This window comes from Narcine bancroftii, chromosome 1 (assembly GCF_036971445.1).
Source record: "Narcine bancroftii isolate sNarBan1 chromosome 1, sNarBan1.hap1, whole genome shotgun sequence".
In the NCBI taxonomy this organism is placed as follows: domain Eukaryota; kingdom Metazoa; phylum Chordata; class Chondrichthyes; order Torpediniformes; family Narcinidae; genus Narcine; species Narcine bancroftii.
Genome location: NC_091469.1, coordinates 190,576,968 through 190,599,300, shown reverse-complemented (window position 1 = coordinate 190,599,300; position 22,333 = coordinate 190,576,968). Strand labels below are relative to the sequence as shown.

The following is a 22,333-nucleotide window of genomic DNA, read 5'->3' as shown; positions in this document are numbered from 1 at the left end:
GAGTCCTGACACAGGATGTGACCACCAGATAGCTACGTACAGCCCGCTTGGGTTGATGTTATCTGAGTGGGGCACAGGAAAGACCCGTGGTAAAGAGAAACTGACAATGGTCAGGTATTGTTGTATTGAATGGGTTAAATACCCGGTTAAAGGGAGCTCCGTGTACTGGCCAAAATTCGGATCCGAGGATGAATGGATGTGTAAAGCTTTGAACCTATGGCTCTATCAAAACCAGAAAGACAATGTTGAGAGCAGGGAATATGCAGCCTGCTGGCTCAAGGGATCCATTGAACAGCTGGTTTTGAATGAGAAAGAATTCAGGGATAAGAGAGAGGAGGAACCTTTTGTCCCTGAATCACAGGGTTGGGATGTGTTACATTCCCTCCCTCCACCTTATGTTCCTCCTATGCCGGCTCCTATCTTTCCTTCCCCTCCTATAACCTACCCTTCTGCACCTTCCCCACCTCCCCCACCACTAGAGAAGAGAGAAGAGAGCAGGAGTGGTATGATAACTTGCTCACAAAGCACTCGATTACCACCTCTGTTGACAGGAGAGAGAGGTAACTTTAATTCAGAACAGCGTGAGACTCTTCAGGAAGAAAGGGCAGAACCCTTTGATTCATTTCCCAGGGAGCAGGAACCCAGACCTAATAAGCTAAGAAACCAACTGGATGAGACCACTGTGGGAAGTTCCCATGGGAGGGGGTCTCGGTTTCGTAAATGTGCCCCTGACCAGTACTGAAGTGCGTAACTTTAAGAAAGAACTGACCTCCCTGATAGAAGATCCCCAGGGATGTGCCGAACAGTTAGACCAATTTTTGGGACCGAATATATATACAATATGGGGGTCTCGACATAGAATCCCCAGCAGGGGAACAATTGGTACTAACAGGTTTTGTTACCAACTCAGCCCCAGACATTAGGAGAAAATTACAAAAGACAGAAAATTGGCATGAGCAGGGAATAACCCAGCTTCTACAGATCACACAAAAAGCATTTGTCCAGACATCTGAGGATAAGCAGAAAGCAAAGGCTAACATTTTGATGCAAGCAGTTAAAGTAATAGTAGATGAGTAACATGGAAAAGGCAGGGACTGTGTGCCAGCTCCTGAATGTTGGGAGAAGTGCAGGGAGTGGGAGAGTAGAGACCAGAGATAATTTCATAAATCACGACTTCCCACTTCAGTCACTGACCAATATTGATTAAAATTCATGCTAAAATTTAAATGTCATAAATGATCGTTTTTCAATACTGTAGAATTAGCGAATTTAACTACCAGTTAATTCCAATTTATGAAATAAATTGTATTCAAATGTGATTGTGCACAGGGAGTACCTGAGAGTTGTGATGTTATAACATTTGCAGGGAGAAATGTTTGCGCAAATAGGGTGAGTTCTACACGTCTTATTTTAAGTGTATGTAAGATAAAGAAAGGATCTGATGTGTAAAGTGGCTGGTTCAGCCAGTTGAAGCAGGAGTGTGCATGTCCCTTTAAGTGCACTGTGGCACTTGAAATTGAGGCTTCAGGCTCTTGTCTTGCAGTTAGAGGTATTTCTTCTACACATTCAGCAGTCAAGGTCCGTGAGTTTAAAGATCACCCACCTCTGGAGAATAAAGATACCTCTGGGGATTCCTATGGGGATTCCTATAAGTTTAATCATTTCTCTGGTGCATTTTCCTCTGGAGTGAAATTAATGCCTCAGCACAATTTCTCTGTATTGCCGCTGTTATTTAATTCATGATAACTTTCCCCATTCATCAGGTTTATATTTAAATCCGGTAGTGCGGAAGTTACATTGTAAATAATCATGGAGGTAAACCCTGCGCAACTGGATTCAACTTAATGGAGAAATAAACCTGCGAACTGGTCTATGGTGCTGTGTGAGTACTGCAATAGGTGGAATATGATTTAAATTGGTGGCATAGTTCAGAACAATTGGGTGCATAAGAATAATATCATTAAGAACTCACAGATCTTGTACCAGATGCTATTCAGTACATCTTGACTTAAGGACTGGAGAAATTGGCACGTTAGAATGAGATTGGCATGGTACCAATATTTCTTGATTCAATAATGACTCCACAAGCTCCAGGATTCATGCAGCAGAACTTTTAAGTGGAATATAATAGAAACTAGCCTGTACTTAAATTATTGTGTGTGCAATCTTCATAAGAACATCTTTTAACTTTTTTTGGTGCCTGTTTTACAGACTATTTTAAATAAGGCCAGCTCCTGTGAGCTGTGGCACAAGGCATTTTACTTAAGGCAGAACTAAAGGTTGAATATGTTTCAAGTTCTCTTGCAGAGGCTCTTGTGCTACAATGTCTGTTATGTACTCTAACAAATTGGAGGGTTGTGCCCCATACAGACAAGCAGCTCCAACTGCATTTTAATAAGGTCTAACATATTCAAAACCCATGCAAATATGGTTTGTGTTTCATTTTACAATTTTTACACTAACACAAAGGAAAGTCAGATTCTTATTCATTTTATTAAAATCTAGTGATTGATTATATGTAAAAGCATGGCAAGAGGATCAACTAAAACCTGCCTGGGATGGTCCCTTCTGTGTACTTTTAATTACAGACACCGCAGTAAGAACAAGAGAGAAAGGCTGGACCCACATTCAAAGAATTAAACCAGCTTCTGAACCACAACATCACGACACACAGATTCAAACCTCAACCTGGCGTGCAGTTCCTCATCCATCAGACCTGAAACTTACACTGCGCCGTGACAAAGTGCCGTAATGTTACATTTTTTTTCGTTTCTTTAATGGTTTATTCAGTTATTGTTGTATTTTATTGCTGTTTTCAATGAGCTTTACATTTTTTGTGGTTTATTCAGTTATTGTTGTATTTTATTGCTGTTTTCAATGAGCTTTACATTTATTGTGGTTTATTCAGTTATTGTTGTATTTTATTGCTGTTTTCAATGAGCTTTACATTTTTTGTGGTTTATTCAGTTATTGTTGTATTTTATTGTTGTTTTCAATGAGCTTTACATTTATTGTTGTTTATTCAGTTATTGTTATATTTTATTGCTGCTTTCAATGGGTTTTACTTTCATTGTTGTTTTACTCATTTTTTGGAATATTGTTCGTTAATGTTTTAAGTCCCCCTGGACTAGGGGCAGCAGAGGTTACAATTGTGCTCCTTTAGAATGTAGACTGGGCATAGATTTAACGTATAGTCATAGTGGGATATGGGTTAACAAGGGATTCCAATACGGACCAGGGGAACTGAACAGCTTTAGTGGAGTACATCTAATTTGTATCTTAGCCTACACAGGTATTAAAGACAGGAGTTTTGAAGCGATAGCACAAAGGACATGGTGGGACAAAGACAGACAGAATGGTAGTCAGGATTGTACATGTAACAGAGAGAGAGAGAGAGTTAATACATATGCTAATGTACACAGACAGGCTGCAACTCACAAGTTCAATGATATATATGCTAATGTTAGCAGACAAGCTGCAACACACAGTTAAATCACAAGAAACAATCCCCCCCCAGCTTGGTCACTTTTCATCACCCCGTGAAGGGGAGCACCAGTTTCCAACAACGTGAGCTGCTTGACACTTTAATATCAGGCTCCAAACAGCCTTCGGAGATCGGTAGCCCTAGGGTTCGGGGCTGAAGAGGACATCAGATACTAGCCACAATTCAACGGAACCGCCTGACTACTGCTACTCGTTCGCTGCTGAAGGCAGCGTCTCTCACAGACTTCGTCAGGACAATGCTTACAAAAGTCGGGTGACACTGCTTCAATGTTTCAACGTGAATCTGCCCATGCCCATGTTCAGACGTGACAACTTTGGACTGATGTGGGATGGACTAGACTCTTTACTGAGAACTGGAGCCTGATACTCACAACCCTAATAAGCAGCTGGACTCGCTACTCTGACCTTCATGGTGCCCCCCTACCTAAAGACTTTACACAGGTGTTACATTTCGGTTATTGACCAGCTGGGTAAAACTACACCTTACACTTGAAAGATCAGTATTACTGATCTAAAAGAAAAGTGAGGATTGTGAGAGATGGGAAAATTGATCTAAAATTATGAACATGGAAGAAACTAAAGTTCATCAGTAAATGGCTGTAACCAGTTCAAACAGGATAAGCTTGGGGCTTAGGATGCAGGAAAGCAGAGTCAGCACGATTAACATAAGAATCTTCTTTGTGACAAGAGCCACCATAAGACTAAGATAAGGAATGGTAAGGTATAATAGAATGTAGGAAGTTGAGGTAGTCTGGATCAGATAAGGGTCTCATAGCCCTGGACAGAAGTACCAAGTCATACATTTCTAATTAGCTAACCATACACAGATTTATACATATGAAATTAGCCAATTATATAGATTATCCAACTGCACGAAAACCAACAAGGTCGGGTCAGATACAGCAATGAGCTCTCTGAACCCTTCTCCATTAACAATGGCGTGAAGCAAGGCTGTGTTCTGGCACCAACCCTCTTTTCAATCTTCTTCAGCATGATGCTGAACCAAGCCATGAAAGACCCCAACAATGAAGACGCTGTTTACATCCGGTACCGCACGGATGGCAGTCTCTTCAATCTGAGGCGCCTGCAAGCTCACACCAAGACACAAGAGAAACTTGTCCGTGAACTACTCTTTGCAGATGATGCCGCTTTAGTTGCCCATTCAGAGCCAGCTCTTCAGCGCTTGACGTCCTGCTTTGCGGAAACTGCCAAAATGTTTGGCCTGGAAGTCAGCCTGAAGAAAACTGAGGTCCTCCATCAGCCAGCTCCCCACCATGACTACCAGCCCCCCCACATCTCCATCGGGCACACAAAACTCAAAACGGTCAACCAGTTTACCTATCTCGGCTGCACCATTTCATCAGATGCAAGGATCGACAATGAGATAGACAACAGACTCGCCAAGGCAAATAGCGCCTTTGGAAGACTACACAAAAGAGTCTGGAAAAACAACCAACTGAAAAACCTCACAAAGATAAGCGTATACAGAGCCGTTGTCATACCCACACTCCTGTTCGGCTCCGAATCATGGGTCCTCTACCGGCACCACCTACGGCTCCTAGAACGCTTCTACCAGCGTTGTCTCCGCTCCATCCTCAACATCCATTGGAGCGCTTACACCCCTAACGTCGAAGTACTCGAGATGGCAGAGGTCGACAGCATCGAGTCCACGCTGCTGAAGATCCAGCTGTGCTGGATGGGTCACGTCTCCAGAATGGAGGACCATCGCCTTCCCAAGATCGTGTTATATGGCGAGCTCTCCACTGGCCACCGTGACAGAGGTGCACCAAAGAAAAGGTACAAGGACTGCCTAAAGAAATCTCTTGGTGCCTGCCACATTGACCACCGCCAGTGGGCTGATAACGCCTCAAACCGTGCATCTTGGCGCCTCACAGTTTGGCGGGCAGCAACCTCCTTTGAAGAAGACCGCAGAGCCCACCTCACTGACAAAAGGCAAAGGAGGAAAAACCCAACACCCAACCCCAACCAACCAATTTTCCCTTGCAACCGCTGCAATCGTGTCTGCCTGTCCCGCATCGGACTTGTCAGCCACAAACGAGCCTGCAGCTGACGTGGACTTTTTACCCCCTCCATAAATCTTCGTCCGCGAAGCCAAGCCAAAGAAAAGATAGAATGAGTCAACTCTGCATATCAAGAGACTGTAGCCCCGAGAATCAGGAAGGTGTGAATAAGGACAATGACATGAAGGGACACCGACAGGATACCCCCCCTGGTTCTCCAAGTATACTGAAATTGCACGTAGGCAGGCAGGATTGCCTAATGCCAAACCTCTCCAGCAGGAGGCAGAAGAATGTAAGGGGGAGGGTATTCCTACACTGAAATCAACTGTATAAAAGTTGGGTGAGCCCCAGTGTCTGTGTGTATTCCTAGGGTAAGGGGAAGCACCCAACTTTGCATTGTTGTAGTAATAAATGTTCTTTGTTCTCAATTTTTGTCTCGAGCAATTTCTTTAAAGGAGTTTGTGATTGGTGATGTTTATTTGTTCTTCCAGGAGCTACAGAGAGTGGTCAAAGATGTCAATTAATAGAGCCCAGCAGAAAGATGTGGCTGATGTGTGCTCACACTGTTTCTTGTGTCACTCTGAATTTGGCTGAACGCACAGATGAGGGTGTATTCAATTCCATGAATGGTAGTTTCTAAAGTTGTACAGGTGCCTTTAATTTATTGTGAGCCTTCTAATGTGTTCCAGGTAGAGAAAACTAGGAGGGATTAATCTTTCTACTGATTTGTAAGGAGATAAACTTTTGCAGATGCTGGAAATCTGAAATAAAAACTGAAAATGCTGGAAGTTCTTGTTAAATCAGGCAATATCTGCGGAAAGGGAAAAACTACATTGGAACTGGAAAAGAGGGAAAACAAGTTGGGTATGTTGTACAGCTCTGCATTTCACCCTTTTACATTTCTTTGTTGTGTTCTCACTCCATAACTGACTTCTTATTTGTTCACTTTAATGCTCCATTGTTCAGATGTTCTTGCTCACTCTCTCATTTGCCATTTATCCTTCCAAAAAGCAGTCTTGCTTACAGTTTATTCCTATAGCTGGTCTCACTTGTCCCTCTTATCCTCTCCATTTCTTTCGCCATCCTCTCCACAATTTAAGACTATCTGATTTTGCTTTCAGTTCTGAAGGAGGATCTTTAGACTTGAAATGGAGACATTGTTTCTTTCCATAGATGCTGCGTGGCCTGCGCAATTTTGGTCTTCTGATTGCTCCACGCAGTTGATATTGCTCAGACTTTTTAAAAAAAAAAGTTCTGGGTTGTGAGTTTTGATCTTGTTTTATTTCATTCCAGACATGTTTGAGTTGAGGATGCAACATTTGTAGAGTAGTGCTGATGTTTACAACCTCAAACGACATGAAAAATACGGTGAGTTGTAAACTTCACAAGAGTTTCATTTTCTGGGCCTACTTTGCAAATGCTAGTCTGTATTTTTAAAATTTATTGCTTCTCACCATAATTCTGAAACAAATTATTTTGTCCTGATTATAATTAATATTTATTGATCATGTGTTCAGTGCTGAACTACCATTGCTTTGCATTTCCTCTTTGTTACTTTAAATACAATCACCCTTTTTCATCTTGCATTCCTAAATCCCTCCAAAATCTCTACGATATTGCAACAATGCTGGCAAATTAAATGTCCTCAGTTTTTAAACCCACCATCATTGGAGATTATGCCTTCAAAATTCCTGCCTAAACCTCTTTTATTTTATTTTTTTTTAGTTTTTGCAGTCCAATAAACAAAGCCATCCATGTACATCATACCCAAAGTCTGTATTAATCCCTGTGGTGAAACCACTATTGTGTATTTAAATGATATTACCTTGTATGTTCAACCCTGCTCTCACTGGCCAGCTTGTGACTCTTCCCCTTTATCCCCCATAAAGGCTGCCATGCCACAACCCTGCCTCCAGTTCAAGCCCGGGTCAGTATGAGCCAACAACTCAAGGGATGCTGTCCATCTCTTGCTAACAAAAGCCTTCAGTTCCAGTAACTTCAGTCTTTGCGTAATTGATCGAGCATCAATTTTATTAGCCAGACTTTGTTTCTTTGGAACATGGACAAATACTTGAAGTTGGACCGCCTGGAGATAGACCTGAGAGAATCCGAAGCAGCCGACAAATTCGCATTCTGGTGCCGCTGTTTTGAAAGATTCCTCGCAGCCTCTAAAGCTGTGATCCAGAACAACGAAGACAAGCTCCATCTGGTATTTTTGTACTTTGGCACCAAGTCTACTGGATGGTCTGGGACTGCCAGACCTACGGAGATGCATAGACACCCTGAAAGATCAGTACAAGGTACCGGTGAATGAAGTCTATGCACAGCACGGACTCCACTCATGCAGGCAGTGACCCGGGAAACATTCAATGACTTTGTCAGGGCCCTGTAGGAGCTTGCGGGGGACTGCAAATGCCAGGCTGTGGGTGCTGAACAGCACACCCAGATGCCCCCTCGGACTACATGAGGGAGAGGCTACTCGAGCAGAAAAGACTGAGCCAACCTCAAACAATTGAACTGGCAAACACTCTGAAAGTAGCCATCCACAATGCAGAATTGTTCTCCAGCGAACACACTGTCTCCTCGTGGGTGACATGGGCGCCGCCATCTTAGGAGACGGGACCACAAACCCCCATCCTGACCCAACTGACCTCCGCAGCAGTCAACGACCACCCGGGGGAAATGTGCCAGTGCACAGATGGATCAACTGCAGTCACTGCACGATGGCCTCTGCCACCCAGGGATCATCCATTTTATTTTCACTTCATCAAGTCTGTAACCTCCCAACTCCATCGTGGACATCAGGTCGCTGACCAAAAATTGCTGAGTCTGCGTGGAGTGTAAACTGTGCTTCTACTGAACATCTTGAGTATGGACTTCAAAGCGCCCCTACCTTCCATGAACCGCAACGTGTACTTTACCACCATCATCAATGAGTACTCGCAGTTTCCTTTTGCCATCCCCTGCCCAGGCATGACCGCAGCAACCATCATAAAGGCTCTGAACAACCTGTTCACCATTTTCGGATACCCTTGGTAAAACCACAGTGATAGGGGTCCGTCTTCATGAGCAATGAGCTGCACCAATATTTGCTGTCTAAGGGCATTGCCTCTAGCTGTACCACCAGCTGTAATCCCAAAGGGAATGGCCAGGTGGAGCGGGAGAATGGCACGGACTGTAAGGCAGTCCAAGGACCTCCCCATCCCCCACTGGCAAGAAGTCCTTCCAGAGGCCCTCCACGCTACCTGGTCCCTCCTGTGTACAGCCACCAATGAGACACCTCATGAGAAACTCTTTACACTCCCCAGGAGATTGATGTCAGGAACTACCTTACCTACCTGGGTGATGTTCCCCGGGCCCATCCTACTTCACAAGCATGTGAGGTCCCATAAGTCCAACCCTCTGGTCAAGAGGATTCAACTGCTCCACGCTAACCTACTATACGCCTACGTGGCGTTCACAGATGGACATGAAGGCACAGTATCCGTCTGGGACCTGGCACACACGGGGGCATCTGTGACCACCCCCCTCCCCTCAACCAGCCGACAGGTACACACACCCCCCTCCCGCTTTTCAGGGCCTCAGATCCCTACCCCCCACTGCCTCGGCCAACTCGCCAGCCGACACATACATGCCCAACCCTCCCCGCACCCGGCTTAACCAAGCACTACAGCCGAACCAACCAAGATGGAGCAGGCACAACCGACGGGACCACCACAGATCCCCGGAAGGGGGCACTCTGGTCACCATGCCAAAGGAGGCCGCTGGACAGACTGAACCTCTAAGGGCACCTGACTGCAACAGCCCCACCCCCCCCACCCTCAAACCGGGACTTCTTTTAAAAGAGTGAGTGAATGTGGTGAAACCACTATTGTGTATGTAAATTATATGACTTTTTATGTTTGACCCTGCCTTCACTGGCCAACTTGTGACTCCTCCCCTTTATCCCCCATAAAGGCAGTCATGCCAGAACCCTGCCCCCAGTTCGAGCCCAGGTCAGTGTGAGCCAGCAACACAAGGGATACTGTCCATCTCTTGCTAATAAAAGCCTTCAGGTCCAGTAACTTCAGTCTTTGCGTAACTGATCGTGCATCAGTCCCCACCACCCCCCCTCCCCTGCCAACCCGGCTCAGTGAATACATTCCAAAAACTTATCTCGTTCCCTATCATCCTGGGGCACAAGACCCTTTTCAAAACCAGTGATGAAAAGAAATAACAACGGCAATGCCATTTAAAAGAAAACTCTAAAAAGAAAAGAAAGGAACTCAAAATAAAACAGAAAACTCAAGACCTGAAAAGGACATGTGCGTCGTCTGCGGCAAGTCCCATTTCTGTAATCACACCTCTGGCCTTCTACCTAAACCTCTTCACTCATGTTCCTCTCTACATTTCTTTAAATCTCCCCTCTAATTAAGCCTAAATTATCTGCTTTGTGACTTAATGCTGAATGGTGTTTAGTGCTCCAGAAACACTCCGTTCCATCGAGGAGGCACCATGTAAATGCAGATTATAAACACAATGCACCAACCACCCAGAAATGTGGATCTATGAAATGAAGATTGAATGCTGAAAAAGCTGAGGTTGTTATTTAGGACCTAACATTTTGTACTCTAAAAGGATTGCTGACCTTGCTCTTCCGTGGATTGAGGAAGAGGAATTCGGGAAATTGAAACCGATGTAGACAAACCTTGTTTGCTCCAAACCAAATGCAGCAATCATTATTTGAATATTTAGTTGTATGAAAAGGTTGGTCGTCATGTCATCTGTACACCCAGAATCCCAGCATCTGGTTAAGCTAATTCATTCATCCTTGTAATTTCTTCACAGGCCGAGAGATTCGTGATTGCTATGGTAATCTTCATATTGGCCACTCTCTTGATTATCTATAATTCCACCAGTGGCAATGGCTCTGTAAATTATAAAGGGCATTTTGTCTACAGTGTTCTGAGTCCAGCACCAGCCAATTTAAAGAAATGGGTTACAAAAGATGGTTACATTCCAGTTTCAGGAAATAAGGTGAGGAAACTCCACTCTTTGATTTTTGTGAAATTGTTTAACATATAAACAAGATGCTTTGTAATCTGCTCTTCCAACAGGAGAGCCTCATGGGAACACTTTTTTTCAGAAGATTTTTAATGTTTTTGAAAGTAGATCTATTTCTAGATTTTTTTAACATAATTTCCAAGCATTGTTGTTTGTAGGACTAGTGTTACTATATTAGAGAACTGCTGATGTTGTACTGTGCTATCAATAACAATGGTTAAACAAAGTAATTACAAGCCAGTTAGCTTAACTTTGGTGCTGAGCAAATTCTGTGGGACAATGCAACCCTTTCTTAACAAAGGCACATACATCACATTCATAAGGGGAAGCAGTATCTAAATAACCAGATCGAGTTTTTCAGGAATACACAAGAAGGATTGTCGAGGACTGTTGGATGTGGTTTCTGCGTGTGTTTCAGCAAGGCTTTGGAATTGAGAAATGCTAATCAAAAAGTGGAATCCAAGGAAGAGTGGACCCATTCTGAATGCAGATTCCAGTGATAGAAAACAAAGATTGATGCTGGTTTGGAACTGACGAGCTGTTTCCAGAACTGAATTCAGACATAACAAATTCTTTCCTGTAATCCTTAGGATACAGGCATGTAAACTGGAAGAGTTGTCACACAGAGTAGTCGAGCAAAGTCGTGGCCTAGTTGTAATCACAGAGGATATATTAAAAGCACTGCCTGCAGAGGAAGAAGCACAGTGGTCTCATGGTGACAGGGTGTCCCGGATGCCCTCAAGATCGACACCAGATCCTACAAAATCTCAGAGCACCAAGGCAAATATGAACAAAGTTTCTTTCTGTGACAGACAGTGAATGGACAACATGAGGGATAAACCTTCATGTTCTTGTTCTCACCAGTCTACCTATGACCAATTGAGTTTATCAGTGGTAGCGTTGGTAGAGGTGAACACTGTCAAGTCCTTGTGGAGATCAAACCCCACCTTTGCGCTGGCACCCTTCATCATGTTATGTTTAACAATACCATTATGGGATGGGATAGACTCAGAACAGATCAGGCAACTCAATCCTGACCAACCTTCGTGATGCTGTGGGTCATCGTCAACAGCAGCAGATCGGAAAGCGTCGTGCAATTGAGTCATAAACCAAGAGCCAAGGAAAGGGTGGGCTGTTTGACAACTTTTAAATGAATGAGCTGGGGTTGACTAAGCTCCATTTCTTCATAAAAGTAATTTATACATCAAGAGAGAATTGGTTTTTAAGAAAGCTTCATGTATTGGAACACCACTTACTCATTTGGTAAATGGTTCAAATGTTTTCCCAGATGAATATTTTTCATTGAGAATGTTTTTACTCTTGCAGAAGTTGTTTTCTTGAACATCGTTTAAAGGGTACATGGAATTCCATTGTCAGATACCATGACCAACCTGAAGGACATTTTCCAGTCGATTAATGTTCTGGTTTTAAAGAGCAATTGATGGTTTGCTATGATCGATTATAGATACTTTAACAAACAAATATGGGAATATCAATTGTCTCAGGGGCCTGTTGGTTTTAGTGCGAATGCAGTTAGGGGTGGCTTTAATAGAAATTAAATTAGAATTTCATTGAGTAACTAGTGGGATATAGAATTTGAGCTGTGATCCAGACATAGTCATCAAACTCTAGGGGTATCTTATTATGAGAACGATCCTTAAACTCATGGCTAGATCAAAATATATTTGTTATTTAAGCAACTGGACCATGTCACCTCTTTGTTAAAACCACATGCATATTCTGTTTATAAAAAAACGAAATCTTGTCTCCAGTTATGCCTAATATGGAATGAAGCTGTAGAAGGCTCGATCTAACCATGGTTAAGTCTCTGTACTGTCTTTCAGTGAAACAGCCTTGACTGAATCTTTCTGCATTTGGGTGGCGTAGATAGAGTGGACAGCCAGGATGACAATAGCAAATAATAGAGGATATAGGTTTAAGGTGAAGGGAGGAATATTTAGGAGAGATAGTAGAGGTAAGCTATTTACAGAGAGTGGTGGATGCCTGGGATGGATTGCTGGGGGTGGTGGTGGAGGCTGGTACAATTGGGATACTCAAAAGACTCTTGAATAGGCACATGGAAGATAAATGAGAGGGTTTGGGGTGTGAGGTAAGGAAGGATTAGATTGTTGTGAAGTAGGTTTACATAGGTCAGCATGTCATGGGCTGAAGGGCCTGTACTGTGCTGTAATGTTTCAAGTTCCATAATCTGGTGATCCAGAACTTCTGATACAAGAATGTATCACAATGTTCCACAACATTTTAAATATTTTTCTGGTCATGCTGGGTTCCAAAAGGATAATGGAATTGAAGTTATTGATGCCTCTGTAACCATTCAAAGCAAAATCTCAAATGATGACTAATCCCCTCTTTCAACCATCATTTAACAGCTTTTACAATGATCAGAGTGACGAGGGTGTTTGAGACTATTCGTGGAAAAAGTTCAATTATTTTACTGCTGTTTAGGATCAGGAATGTACTGCTTGATGGTACGGTGAAAATCGATTTAATGTTAATCTTCAAAATGGATTTTGGGAAACACCTGGAGGGGAAAAAAGAGTTTTGGGGAGGGGGAAGTAGGAGACTAGGACAAATGGTGAGGATGGCTTCAAAAAGCTGGCATAGGCATGATGGAATGAAGAAGCCTACCCATTGTGCATGATTCTGAGGCTGACGGGTGGCTCGCAGGTTGAAATCGGAGATGAGTTATTGCTGCTGTGCAGCTTAACAACATACACTGATCTCCAGGGACTATCCAGTCCAACAAACCTTTTCCATACCACTACCAGTGAGGAATTAACCTCCTCTTCCTCATTCTCTGAGCCGCCATAGAACACTACCGTACAGAAGCAGGCACTTTGGTCCATCTGGTCTATGCGAACTATTGACCTGCACCCAGACCATAGCCCTCCATACCCTCCCATTCACGTACCTTTCCAAGTTTGTCTTAAATGTTGAAATCGAGCCCACATTCACTACTTCAGGTGGAAGCTCGTTCCCCACTCTCGCCACTCTGCATGAAGACGCTCCCCTGAATATTCCCTTTAAACTTTTTCCCTTTCACTCTTAACCCATGTCCTCTAGTTCACGTCTTACCTAACCTCAGTGGAAAAACCCTGCTTGCATTTATCTATACCCCTCATAATTTTGCATACCCTTGCTCATTCTCCCACCACACCCCACGTTTAATAGTTCTCCAGGGAGTGGCAACAACTACAGAACAAGTGGCACAAGGTCCATAATGAGAAAATTAAAATAAAGTAAGATTTTTCTTTCCCCCCCATCCCCATTCCTTTCCCTAAATATCAGTCAACTCTCCCTCCCTCCCAGAGAGAGGGAGCCACACTAATGATTGTCACTTTGGCACCAGTCACAGTCTATTGCTCCTCTTTCAGACCGTGAACCTCCGCTGCGGACTGTGTGCGCTTATCACAAGCTCCAGCCACCTACTGGGCAGCAAGATCGGGTCAGAAATAGACGCGACCGAGTGCACCATCCGCATGAACGATGCTCCTACGACTGGATATGAGAGGGACGTAGGGAATAAAACGACACTGCGCGTCGTCGCCCACTCCAGTGTTTACAGGGTGATGAGGAAACCCCAGGAGTTCTTGAACAGAAGCCAGGAAACTGTCATGATCTTCTGGGGGCCTCCACAGAAAATGCAGAATAGAAGAGGCAGCACCTACAGACTGATTCACCGGGTGGGTTCTGCTTTCCCAAACCTCTCCACCTACATAGTGGCTCCTAAGAGAATGCAGCAGTTTGATGATCTATTTCGGAGGGAGACCGGGCGAGACAGGTATGGTAACAATTTAAATTCAACCTATTGAAACAAAGCTTCCGCTTGTACATTTTGACAACTTTGCCATGTCTTCTTTTCACCACTGATCTCGAGCTCTGCTCCTACTTCCAAAGTCTCAATGTTCATTCTTTGTGTGGAAGGATGATGGGCAGTCAGTTCTTGCTGCCCCATGTCTTCTTACCAATTGGTTGTGAATAGGAATTCTGACAGATATTTCGCCACCAGTTTTTTTCCCCTCTCCCTTTCCCTCCCAAAATTGCCATGACATTTCCTTTAACTCCTTCCAAACCTGTTTCAGTTGAAAGTGCATGTGAAACACATGAAATAATTTTCTAACACACATCAAATTGCAATATTTTTCAACTCCTTTTCTTCCTGTTTGTGTATTTTGATAATCCCTTGTGTAATTTGAGCTGCATACTCCTGAATTCTCTTCCATCTTAATGATGATGATCATTTCACATCAGCCTTAATGGAGCTTATTAACACCACTATCAGCCACTGAGGGTCACTGAATCTCAGAGATAAAGTGGGTTTGTGTTTACCTATGTGGTGAAACACAGCAACACATTATGATAAAAGGAAAATTTAATCTCCAGCAAGATAGTGAGTGAGGGAAAGTTACTTTATGCATGAAATCAATCCCATTGTATGAACAACCAAGTTGTAGGGGCAATTGAGGGTGAATTAACCTGTCATCTTCATTCTGATCAGGACTTGTGGGCTTCTTAAGTGAAGGCACGTTAACAGTCCCACCATGGTAATGGTCAGTTGGCCTAAAAAAAATCACCATGTAAATGTCCTAAGTATCGTTTTATTTTATCATTTTTGAGTTTAATCCTGAATCCCTGTAGTGTTAATCTTATTTGGGAGCCAGTCTTCTGCATGGATCTTTGTCTGATATTTCTTGGTGGTCTAGATCTAGGCAAATTCCTACCACTTTATCAGTGGACATGGTTCAGAGTTGTAAGATAGATTGGTGTGGGACTTAAGCCATTGTGAAGACTTTTGATTTGCATGCCCTGTTCTGTTTCTGTTCTATTCTGTGGGTCCCGTTTGATTTTCTTTCTTGTTTGACTTTAAAGAAAGAAATCTCATTCCTGGCTGAGCACAGGCTGGTTCACCATGGTGATTGCCATTGAGCTTTGCGATAGTGTCCACGTGTATGGTATGGTCCCTCCCAGTCACTGCAGGTATGTGCTTTTCTTCACCAGAGCAGAGAAGGTACAAGGGCTGAGATGGAACGAATGAGTGGGATTGGTACGACAGCATTTTCTGCAGGCATTATGGGATGGCGGTTGGTGTCATCAAGAATCCAATTAGTGCAAAACACCAGTATTCTAAACTTGAAGAGCTGTTTCTCCCCCACAGCAATGCCTCATGTTGTCACCCTCTGGTCAGAAATCCTTATTCTCCAGTTATGTTTCTTATTCCCCTGGGACAATGATGAAGTACATGATTTACATTGGTTACCCTTTGCTCCCTATGGATGCTGCTTGACCTGCTGAGTTTTTTCACCAGCACATTCGTGCATTGCACTTGGCCTCTGTGCCTGTGGACTTTCCTTGTTTAACAATGCTTCAAATGCATCTGGGCATGCACCCGGGCATGCACCCAACCATTTGGCCCATTTCACCTCTGCTACTAATTTGTTTGAAAGAGATTTCCAATAAATCCCACTCCCTGCAAATGAACATTTTTTTTTCCTACAAGTTTATGTCCAGTTCCTGTTGGCATGTCATTGCATTATCTTCAGTGTCCTTTCAGACGATGCCTTTCTGATAATAATAACTTGCTATGTAAACATTTTATTTCTAATGTTGCCACTGGTTTTTGGGTTAATTACCCTTGAAATCTCCAATCTTCTGTCTCTAGGGTGAAGATCTTGTTTACTCCAAAAAAAATTGGAAAAAATTTAACACCTCTATTTAGGGCAGAACGATTCACATAACGGTTATGGCAGTGGTTCTCAACCTTTTTCTTTCCACTCACTTTAAGTATTCCCTATGCCATAGGTGCTCTGTGATTAAGGGATTGCTTAAGGTGCTATGTGGGTGAAAAGAAAAAGTTTGAAAACTACCGTTTTAATCGTATCTAATTGACTCGTTATGTGCACGGTTTCATAACTCCAAAGGAAATGGACCAATGACAATTTTTCTCAAGCAAAATATTTCAGTAACAATTGGGTCTAGAGCAGTTCTCAACCTTCCCTTCCCACTCACATCCCATCTTACTAATCACAGACCACCGATGGCATAGGAATTACTTAAAGCAGTATGTGAGTGGAAAGAAAAAGGTTGAGAAACACTGGGCTAGTGCATTGCCTTTACAGCACCAATGATTGGGACCAGGGATCGAATCCTGCACTGTCTGTAAGGAGTTTGTATGTTCTCCCTGTGTCTGCATGGGTTTTCTCCATGGGCTCTGGTTTCCTCCCACCCTTCAAAATGTACCAGGGGAGTAGATTAATTGGGTGTAAATTGGGTAGCTCAGACTCGTCAGGCCAAATTGGCCTGTTACTGTTCTGTATGCCTAAATTAAAAATTTATTTCAGTGTTGAATGCTTCCAAGGAGAACAGTTATAGTTTGTCAGATTTGTTACACAGCTGAAATATCCCAACAGTACTATCATTCAAGAAAACCTTCTAAGCATCGTCTCATCATCCTTGCAACATAGTGCCAGCATTGTAAATAGTATTCTTGCAGGACAGGACCTGAAGCTTTAAAAAAAAACTTCAGCTGGAAGTCCAAAATGCTGGAAATGTTCAGCAGATCTGGCAGCATCTGTGGAGGGACTTGAGATTTACTGATGAACACTACAATTTAAGAGGCAGCAACAGGACAATCTCCTCATCAGCTGGTTGGGCGAAGTTTCCCTCGTACTAAACTAACTGAATTTTTCCGAGATTACTCTTGCCGTCTAGAGAAGCCGCCATCCTCTCTCTGGACTGGGAAAGAAGGGCAAGTGGAACCTGGGTTCCCTCTTTCGCCTGCATTGGATGATGATCTCACTTGAATCGGAAGTAAAGGTCTTGCAGAAACTGGACCGAGGGAGGGAAAACTAAATTGAGCTGTGATCCTGCCAGAGCCACCATATATAAAATGGTATGGGGAACTGATCCAGAGTGGATCATCACCAGTGTCTATACAAACCACAGAATAGACCCTGGTGAATGACAACTTAATGATAAAGACTCCAACCTATGGAGTGACATGTTCAAGAATGGGGGAAATGCCTGCTAAGGAGTACAAGGAATATGTAAACATTCCACGATGATTGAAAACTAATGTGGTTTGTTTTTAAAACAGGAAGCCTCAGCACAAGCGAATGCCCTATCATTATTATGAGCCAAAAAGTCCTGATGAATGCATGATATTCATCGGGAATGAACGAGCCAAGAAGGGGAATCACCATCGCTTCATCACCGAGAAGGATGTATTTGCTCAGTGGGCGAAGCTGTACAACATCGTATTCACCCACCCCAGCTGGTGATCTGCACCTGGTACTCCTGAAGCCCTGCTCTCCTCGTGTTTCCTCAGCTCTTGTGTATGTCGCTTTGAAAAACTGACATTCTGAGATCCATGCAGATAGGTGGCAGCTACCCACCTGTCTGCATAGGAGAGTGGTGGGGTCACCAGGATTTTTACAACAGGTTTGGAGGGTGTGATGTCGGAGGGTGTGTTGTCAGATAGGACATCAGATTCACAACTGAAGGGAAAGGTTGTCCTGACAGCTGCATAATCTACTTGTGCAGATTAGATGGTTGGCATCAGTCCCTATCTGGACTGTGGCCTTATTTCCACAAAGCAACATGAGCTCTGATTTTATTCAGTGAAGCAGCTGGTAACCTGGAGCTACATGAGGATGATTCTGTAGAATGGTGAGTGGAATTTCACTCATTCGAGGCTCGTGTCGGCTGCTATGATCCTTCATTTCCAGTAACATTTCCTGAGTAGTTGATCTATTACTGATTCCTCCTTCAACAAAACCATGTGCAAAAGATACTGAGTTGTATTATCACATAATTAACATTGGGTTGTGGTGAATAGGGAGCTGCTGACCCCTCTCGATACCAAGATGGCTGTAACTTTTTTGATACATGAGATCCATTCAGATTTATTGTCAGAGTACATTCATGACATCACATATAATCCTGAGATTCTTAATTACCAATTATTGGTAGTGCAAAAAAAGTAAACAAATAAACAACTGACTGCAATACAGAGAGGAGAAAAACAAACAATAAAGTGGACAAGTAGGAGTCCTTTAATGAGTCCCTGATTGAATTTGTTGTTGAGGACTCTGATGGTGGAGGGGTAGCAGCTGTTCCTGAACCTGGTGGTGTGAGTCTTGTGGCACCTACACCTCTTTCCAGTGGTTTGGGGATAACCCAGACACCACAGCTTTATCTGTCTGTTTTATACTTGGGTTTTCACTCACATTCAAATGTATACCCTCCATGTGGACCAGTGAGAGAATTCACTTCAATCAACAGAATCACCTTAGTAAATGCTGCCACTTGGTGTAATCCAATTAAAGTGCATTTGAAGCCCACATGTTGCGTGTTATTGGATACCAATTTCCATTAAGACAGGCCAATGGGTTCAAAGTGTTATATCTACCTTGCCCTTTACCTCTCCTTTGAGCTCCATGTTTAAAATAATATGCACTTGTTGTCTTAGCGATAATTGAGGCCTCTTTTAATGGGGGGGCAGCAGGTTGGGGATTGGACTGGAGGTGTAAATTGGTTTGTTCCCATCTTATTTGTTTTGATTGGGCAGACCATAGATGTTTAAAATGCACAAATCAGTACTTCATCAGGAAAAAAAAAGCATCTTCAACAAATTCTATAGCCATACCCCCTTCTGGCTCCAAAATCTTTGTCTAATTTAGGATTTTGTGGAAGATCCAAATGATCTCAAGGCCAGATAGAGTTTTGCTGCGTTCTGCTAATGCTGTAAAAAAAAAGTTTATTTTCTTGAATTGATATCCTGCAAATATTAACCTTGTTCCCCTTGTTATTACCATGGTACCTTTACCTTTGAAAACAGCTGTGCCCCTTTGTCTTTTTTCCAGATGGATTGGATGTACAGCAAACCTCGTTCTCCCTAAACAGTGAGCCTTGATCCCAACTGTAAAGAGCGCCCCCTGCTGCACTAGCAGGACATTTGGAATGTCACTCCTCCCTCACACCTTTCTCTGTACAGTTTTGCACCACAAACTCACCTTCACCGTGAGTAGTGGACTTGGGCCCAGCATTATTCGCAGACTTGTGCCTCCCATCCACCATCTCCTTGCTTCAGGTTGTTCATGCCAAAACACAGATTACATTTTGCTCATCTGTGGATGAAGGACTCAAGCCTGAAGTGTTGGTTATGCACCTTTATCTTTGCTACAGAAAGGGCCTGCTGAGAATCTCCAGCATTATGTTTTTACAGATAAACACGTAATTCTGCAGACTGACTGAATTACCCTGAGGATGCATCCCAAAGGGAAAGAATGTGTGCTTTATTTTGGAGCTCCAGGTACCTGTCTGTCTACTTTTGCCCATCAAAACTAGATTGCATTTCTAATGCTGATTTTTACCATGTAAAGTATATTGGTTTGTGAGCGCTGCAAGAGAAGATCTTGGGAAGTCATTGCAAAGAATCTTGAAAATGATTCAGAGCAAAATGGATTTCACACACAAGTAATTTGGTGACCGTTGCCTCAGTTATTTGTCCCTTGTGTGGATTCCAGTTGGCAAGTCAATTCAACAAAAACATTTTCCAAGACTGACTGTTTCTTAAGAAGAGTAGTTTTGCTGATTTGGGAAGTCAAGTTCGAAATCCTTCCATGCCCCGTCTTTGGCAACATTTTAGTGTCTCCGACAAAAACTGAAGCAGTCATTGAGATGGACATTCAGGACATAAAACCTACATGTGGCTTTCAATATATTACAAGTTGTAGGACACTGGTTTGGTCCAGTAAAAGGGACAATGAATGCAAACCTGGTGTGTTTGTGCCCTCAGTTTGAAGATCTTCAAAGCACACGGGGCAATGAGCATGAAGAACATAGCTCAGGACAGGAAAGAGCTGCACTGGATGTTTTTGACCATTTTGTATTCCGTTTGCTTTCTTATTTTTAAATAAGACTTTCTCATTGCGAGATTTTTGTTTTGGATTTAACAGAAAATGCTGGAAATACCATGCACATTCAGCAAAGAGAAACATTTCAGATCATCAATAAAGTAGGAAGAGTTCAGGAACAAGCATGTATTAAATTCTAAAGATGGGGAAAACTGCAGGAAGCAAATGTGTGTGAAAGGGGTGGAAAGCAAGAAGGAATGGATGGAAATAGTGTTGGTACTGACAGAGGGGAGTGAAGGTTTGTTCATTACAGCGGATTTTTCTGGAGAGACATAACCAGAAGGAGATAAATGATTAACAGGAGAGGAAAGTATAGCACTGGAACTATGATTTACAGAAAACTCAATTGCAAATGCCCAGCAGTTCAAGCTGAGTCCAAGGAGAGAGGAAACACTCTGTTATAGGCTGACAATTTTTCATCAGAACTTACTTTCTGGTACATGTCATGAAGGCAGTTAATCTTCAAATGTGAAGATAATGAGTTCCAAGGTCCATACTATATATTTCTAGGAGGGATTCTTGGTGTCTGTCTGAGGAGGGAATAGGAGTGATCGTCATAATCGGCTCACAGCCTATCATGGTGAAGACTAGCTTCATGATGTGGTCTGGTCAGTTCAAATGCTGGAAATGCTCAGCATGGCCAAACAGCACCTATGAAGAGTGAAGCAGAATTAATGTTTCCATTTGATAATCTTTCAGCAGAATTGTTTCTCTATTGGTTGATTTGGCATGTTTTCTCTCTGTGTTATTTTGGTTTGATGTTGGTAGAGTGATTGTTGGACATGGGGACATCAACACCCAGTTTCAGCTGTCCATTGTGGGGGGGGGGGGGGAAATAGTGCACAAACTCTGGTTCAAATTGCCACACAGCCTCAATTCGAGTAATTGATGATAGTGAGGGCCCCCATAAATATAACCTCAAGCACCCAATAGATCATCCACTGTGGGGGGAAATGAGAGAAGGAAATGGAAGGCTGCAGCCATTTCCGAGGCCAAGTTTGACATCTCCTCAACCTCCGAACTATAGTCGAGTCAAGCCTATTGTTATGGCACAAGTCCAACCAGCCGAAATAGTGCTGTCCAATCATCGGTGCACAATTTGGGAAGTTGGGTTGGCTTCCTGTAGCACATCACATTCAATGAAAGCAGGTGAGGGTGATGGCATCACAGAGTGTGCTGAGAATGTGACATTGCCCCGTGTCATCAAAGGTCAATGGTACCCAAAATTAATGCCTTGGTGAGTGCTGAGACACTATTTTAGGATGAAGGTGTTATCGAGTCTAACCAGGTTTACTGGTTATATATCTTTACCTCCATGAATTCCTGCAGCATTGTTTTTATTACTGAGTAAGATGGAGTGGGGAGAGGGTTTATTGGTTAAAACAGTAAGTACAGACACTATCCTGACTCTGTTCTTGAATCTGCTTTATGATGTGAAGTCACCCACTGTAATTGAGTGTGACTGCAAGGCTGTGTGTGGAGATAAAGGTGGGGGGGGGGGGGGGGGATATGCTGCAGGTATTGAAGGGGGTGGGGGATATGCTGCAGGTATTGAAGTGGGTGGGGGATATGCTGCAGGTATTGAAGGGGGTCGGGAGGGAGAGAGGAGAATTATCTGGTTCTCACAATGGGATGACCTTCCTCTGCAGTATTTTTGCGCTCCATCATGCCCTCTCCCCATCCACTGCCCTCTCCTCTCTCTGAAACCTCCTCTTCACTAACCTGATCTCACTTCAGCACCTCCCATTTCTATCCATGATGCCCGTCCAACTTCTGCTCTCCTAGGCAGCAGTGAACTGTGTCAGATACAGTCAACTGGTTAGAACCTGT

The 22,333-nt window shown here is 43.2% G+C and overlaps 1 protein-coding gene across 6 annotated transcripts in view; it reads left to right on the top strand.

The window, feature by feature from the left end:
- st6galnac6 (ST6 (alpha-N-acetyl-neuraminyl-2,3-beta-galactosyl-1,3)-N-acetylgalactosaminide alpha-2,6-sialyltransferase 6) overlaps positions 1-21,980 on the top strand; it is a 42,351-nt gene extending 20,371 nt beyond the window's left edge. For 2 of the 6 annotated variants that reach the window (XR_011340197.1, XR_011340195.1), the window contains 6 exons: positions 6,819-6,893; positions 10,353-10,541; positions 13,964-14,370; positions 15,459-15,566; positions 17,683-17,920; positions 19,451-21,980. Coding sequence is in view for 3 of the 6 variants with exons in the window: in XM_069885555.1 (XP_069741656.1) it covers positions 6,861-6,893; positions 10,353-10,541; positions 13,964-14,370; positions 15,459-15,566; positions 17,683-17,866 (921 nt within the window). In the remaining 3 variants the exon portion in view is untranslated. Of the gene's footprint in view, positions 1-6,218; positions 6,390-6,818; positions 6,894-10,352; positions 10,542-13,963; positions 14,371-15,458; positions 15,567-17,682; positions 18,887-19,450 lie in introns of those variants that run through there. The other 4 variants (XR_011340198.1, XM_069885555.1, XM_069885574.1 and 1 more) reach the window with 4 other exon arrangements.
- Positions 21,981-22,333: the final 353 nt, after the last annotated feature.